This window comes from Nematolebias whitei, chromosome 5, assembly GCF_014905685.2.
Source record: "Nematolebias whitei isolate Nwh7 chromosome 5, NemWhi1, whole genome shotgun sequence".
Taxonomy (NCBI): domain Eukaryota; kingdom Metazoa; phylum Chordata; class Actinopteri; order Cyprinodontiformes; family Rivulidae; genus Nematolebias; species Nematolebias whitei.
This window is the reverse complement of record NC_056502.1, coordinates 8,991,244-8,996,948: the sequence shown is the minus strand read 5'-3', so window position 1 is coordinate 8,996,948 and position 5,705 is coordinate 8,991,244. Positions and strand designations below refer to the sequence as shown.

General features: G+C 41.6%; 1 protein-coding gene across 1 annotated transcript in view; it reads left to right on the top strand.

Moving 5' to 3' along the window:
- The window catches only part of si:dkey-22o22.2 (neural-cadherin), a 167,567-nt gene that overhangs the window by 132,579 nt on the left and 29,283 nt on the right, over window positions 1-5,705 (top strand). The window contains exon 17 of the mRNA XM_037676138.1: window positions 3,171-3,454. Within this exon, the coding sequence (XP_037532066.1) occupies window positions 3,171-3,454 (284 nt within the window). The remainder of the gene's footprint in view (window positions 1-3,170; window positions 3,455-5,705) is intronic.

Genomic DNA, 5,705 nt, shown 5'->3' with positions numbered 1-5,705 from the left:
ATTGTCAATTGTTCAGTATTATTGTCAGTTGTTCAGTATTATTGTCACTTGTTCAGTATTATTGTCAATTGTTCAGTATTATTGTCAGTTGTTCAGTATTACTGTCAGTTGTTCAGTATTATTGTCAATTGTTCGGTAATCTGACAGTTTGTGGGTAATAACTGTCTTTTAGTCTTTTGGTGCATGATGGCAGACTCCTGTATCGTCTGCCTGAGGGTAGTAGATGGAAGCGTCCTTGTGCTGGGTGGGTGTGGTCCTTAATGATGCTGCATGCTTTACGCAAACACCGGCTGTGGTAGATGTCCTGGATGGTGTGGAGGCTGCTACCGCTAACTACTAAAAAACTAATACCTACATTAAATTTCTGCAGTCCAGTAAGACTAAACTGCAGTATTTCTTGTAACCATTTAAGGCGGCAACCTGAGCAGAATTTTTTAATGATGTTTTAAAAATGGAATGAAACTTCCTCCCGTGATGAGTTTAGTCCTTCAGACTGTCAACCTGCAGTCAGTGCTCAGGGACGACTTTTCCCTCAGGTCCACCTCATGAGGAGCAGAGAGCTGACCTTAATCTCAATTTTGGGTTTTCTGCTAGGCTGTGAATCAAATCAACTCTGTCCCCATGCGAGTGTGTGCATGTTGGGTGTGTGAAAGTGAGAGTGTGTCTATGAGCTAAGAGGGCAACGCCATATGGCCAGACTGATCATTAGGGAGACTGCCGGAGGCAAAAAAACCGCTGTAGCTACTCCCCTTACACACATTTACACAAACTTCCATTTACACACATGCACTGAGCCGCTCGCTGAGTGTCACTACAGATTGTGCTTAAAAGCTGTGACGGACCAGTGCACTTAGCATCTCCTCACACACACACACGAGCACACACACTCTCCAGTGTCGTAATGAAAGTCCTCCATGTCTCCGCAGATGGTGTTTGTCTCCTAAAGTCTCCTTGGTGCCAGTAAACAGAGAGCAAGCTGGACCCAGGCAGACCTGCCTCTGGGCTATGAACATGCATCTGCGTGTGTGTGTGTGTGTGTTTAGGTGTGTGCGTGTTGACCTCCTCCATGTCCATTGGCATTTTTTTTCAATTAATCAGGAAGGAAGAGGAGAGGCCGTAGAAGAAATGAAAGACGTTATGAAGGAGAGAATGAGAAGTAAAAATGGAGAAAAAGAAAAATCTGAAAGTTAAAATTTATGAAATGTCAGTGTGGGGTGAGGGAGTAGATAGAGAAGATGATGGAGAGTATAGAAGTATAAGGAAAAAGGAAGAAGGAAATATGCAGCAAAACAAAACATTTAGGAAATATGAAAATATAGGTTGGAGGCAAAGACAATTAATAGAAAATGAGGGGAAAAACAATTAAAAAGTGCAGATGAGAGGAGTTAAAAGAAATGCATGTGAAGTTGTTTTTATTTGGCATCTCTATACTGTTTAGGCTAATTAAATTACATCTTCAAACAGAAAAGTACATTCATTCATTCATTTGACGCACACGTCACACTGCCGTATAAGTCGCATCAGTCCAAAAATGTCAAATAAAGTGGAAAAAAAAACAAATAAGTTGCTTTGTCGTATAAGTCGCATCTATTACGCATCACCGCTGACAATCCGGAAACGTGGGACGGTGTTGTGCCAAAATTGATTGGCTGCCAAAATGGTGGCCGCAGGAGTATACACGGGAGGACTCTAACAAGAATTTAACAAGAGTAACACTTAAAAACAATTATTTGTTTGTTCGACATTATAGCAAAGGTGTGTTTCAGTTGAACTTTTCCTTAATAAATGTAATTTAATGGTCAAATCAGCTGCATTTCACCTGGGCGACGCGGTGAAATGCAGCTGATTTGACATTGGCTCCAGGAGTTCTGGAGTGAGATGAAGGAGGCTCAGTATGGCAAGCAAAGTGTCTCATTAATATTCACTTTTTCCTAGTGATGAGACACTTGGCTTGCCATATTGCTCGAGGGCTCTCTAGCAGCTGCAAATGATAGTGTTTAATATTTTTCATGTCAGAATGAATGAAATCATCAGATCTCAGGCAAAAATTGGGTTATAAATATGGGGGGGAAACGCATATAAGTCGCTTCGGTGCATAAGTCGTAGGACTTGCAAATTTGTGCAAAAAGGTGTGACTTGTATGCTGGCAAATATGGTACTGTAAATATTTTAAATTGCATCACGTTAACCTTTAAAACAATTTATCAACAATTCAGGCTGAATTATAATTACAACTGAAAGGTGAGAGTGATGGGTAAATGTTTGAGAGGCTTACAGTCAGCAGTTATGCACAGGAACGTTGTGCAGGAGAGGGAGCGGAGCCTGAAGGCAACGCTGTAAATTTAGCAGTGGATGTATGTTCCTAGTCTCATCTGTGGCCAGCTTGTGAGTGTTGGTGGTGTCCTCTAGGTAACAAAGATGAAGAAGAGCACATCTGGACGGAGCTCAGTACAGCTCCTTTGTGCTCCTTTTGTGTCCGTGGAGGTGGTTTTGGCATCTAATCAGGATGCATGCAGGACGTTCAGCAGGTAGAAGAACCCAAGATAACACCACAGGGAAAAAAAAGAGCAAGGAAGGTTTTAAAATCCCATAAGTGTGGATTTATACAGCACATTTTGTGGAGGCTTAAATCTTTAAATAGTCACATTACAGGGAGACAATTTCTCAGTGGGGACAAAATGTCTTGAGGTTAGAGTAAGGAAAGATTGAGGTTATGGTTAGTGTTACCTCTCCAGGAAATTAACTTCAGGCTATAGATTGTTCTCTGAAGTGATGAAGTCAGAGTGTATATCTCTGTGTAAGAGATCGGGGAGGCGAAGAGGAGAGAGCGCCTAATGAGCCCCTCTGTGAGAGAAATGTTTGTTTTCTTCTCAGATATTTGGAATACAGAATCGGTTTCTGCTGTCCACAAGGGTCATCAGTGTGTGTGTATGGGGGCCGGTGAGACTGCCAGTCAAAAGTTGTTTTTACTGTCTTCAACCCTGGTGCAATGGTATTGAAAAGGTTTGGTTTCACAATAAAGCTCTTGCTGAAGTTTTTGTATTAAAAGTTTGCTTTTAATGTCTGAAGTGTCTGAACTAACCAAGTTTTTAATCTTGTAAAGTCAAAATGTAATGAAAAAGTAGATAGCGTGCTCTTAAATTGACCACGACCCCATTTCGTCCATCCAGGTGCCAATGCTAAGCTGCGTTACCAGATCACCTCAGGAAACACCATGGGGACCTTCGACGTGGAGCCCGAGGTGGGCACTATCTTTGTGGCTCAGCCTCTCGACTACGAGATGGAGCAGCGGTACGAGCTCCGGCTGGTCGCTTCTGATGGGAAGTGGGAGAACGAGACGCTGGTGGTGGTTCAAGTGGTGAACCGCAATGACGAGGTGCCGGTTTTCAGCCAGACCGAGTATCACGCCTCTGTGATGGAGGAACTCACCCAGCTTCCTGTGTTCATTCTGGAGGTCAGTCAATGAGTTTGTTTGGGACTGATATTAAACTGAAAGTTCCAGAAAGTTTATCAGTATGAGTCTTTTCTGACTAGATGGTATAATAGATACTACAATGGAGAATGCTCACTACAGTTGTATGTTCCACACTAAGTCATCAAGTCAATTAATGAAAGTTTAAAGAACATTTTTAAAGCAACCCTCACTGACCAAAGGCTGTATAAGGCTGTACATAAGTTAAAATAAAGGCATTGCAGGTGAACTACAATACTAAAAAGTCCATTTAAAACAACGTATATGATGTTTATAATACAAACATGCACTGTGCAACTAATAAAAAGGTTAATAATTAAATAAATACAATAAAATATCAAGACTTTCTGCTCAACTAGAACTAAAATCCAATGGAAACAAATCAGTTTTCAGCATGAAACCACCAATGGCCTGAGCATCTCTAAGTGGTGAGTTCTAATACTTTAAGGTACAGATTTTTTTTATCCATTGATTGATCAAAAATAATACACTTTAAAATACTGGTACATTACAAACAAACTGATGCAGCCACTTTGGACACAAACAGCTTCTATGACGTATTAAGGCCATGCTTCAACATTTTACCAATGCATTCTGGGTAACACTCCTGTGTGACCCTGCAATGGCATAAGCAGATACATAAACGTATTGAACCTTTAAGTCAATTGCATAGTACCTGGTTTTACAGTCACGCTTAAACATTTAACTATAACTTCAGATCCAATGTTCACTCATTCCAGATGACACCATTTAAATTGTAAACCCGAGAAAGTATCACCTTCAGTGTGCACTGTCAACACGTTGTGGCATGTTGTCAAAGTCTGAGTGTTTATATGAACTATATGTGGAAAAGTATCAGGTTTAGTGCAGGCAAATGTAATTCTGTTGGTTAGGCTTTGGGGTGAAATAGCCTGGAGCGACACCTCAGCAGAGATTCAATGTCCTCATACTAAAACGCCACACATGTATGACAGTGTTTAACACAATAACTGCTCAAAGAAGCAGCAAGGTTTGATAGAGGTGAAATAAAATCTGACAGGAAAAGACTGAAAAGTTGCCTCTGAAAAGTTCGACTTGACCTCCTTCCCCCTGTTGATCTCATCCACCTTTCGTCACACCTTTCTCTGGTAATACACAGTAATTTGCATGTGCTGCCAAGCTAAATAAGATTATAAAGGTGGAGGCGCGTCTAGGAGCGGAGGGAAGTAATCTCTGTCAGAGGCGTATGTGTCAGAGTCCTCAACCAAGGGCCTGTTTCCTCTCGCCTGCTGGAATTGATTTGATGTGCGTTTGGTTCCTGTCTAATGCTTTCAATAGTTTTTTCTGGCGCACAGCGGACGGGTCCTCCCTCAGCACACACCACTCTCAGCCTCGTGCACTAATACAATTCAGTGGATGGTGAACGGAGGAGAAAATCCAATTTGAAATGAATATTTGTGACTTCACCTGTGCGGCAGCCTCCTCTGTGGTGTCACCACTGCTCATCTTCAATATTGCGTACCTGCATCACAATGTCAGGGAATGCAAAGAGCCAACATGGGGGAGGCAGCCTCGGAATGGAGGGCAGGGGGACTTCAAAGGCTCCTGTAAACAAACCCTCTAGCGAGAAAAGAGGAGAAGAAAGGCTAAAAGTGTACTTTTCTTGCTTTTGTCGGCATGCATTAACTTTTAATTGCATTGTGTGTCTCGGTGACAGATGTGAGAGCTTGTCTTGTTGCTGCTGCTCTTGTCCCCGTGTTCAGAGCGATAGCAGAAAGGCAGGTTAATTAAGCAAACAGGACAAAGCAACAGAGAATTGTTTGTGTGTTGTGGAGCCGGTGTGTGCAGGGGCAGCTGCTGCATGTCCCATTTGCAAAGCTTGACGTTCTACATAATGAAAAAGCAATTTAACTTTTTTGATAAAACGGTGGGAAAAAGAACGACAAGAAAAAAAAGTTGGTTTAAGAAAACAAAATAATTGTGTTCATAATTAAGATGAAATGGCAACAAGACACCTTTAACTAGAATGTTTCAATAAACTGGACAGAAAACAACTACTTTCTTCTGCAGATTTGATAGAACCATGTTGGTTTCCAATATAATTTTCAAGGTAATTGTTCCTTATAAACAATGTGGCTGAGTGGTTAGAGCAGTCATCCTCCAGTGCGAGAGTTGGGGGTTCGAATCTACCAGCAGTTACATGTTGAAGAGCTGAGTGAAGCTGACACCCCACCCACTTCCAAAATTAAAGCAA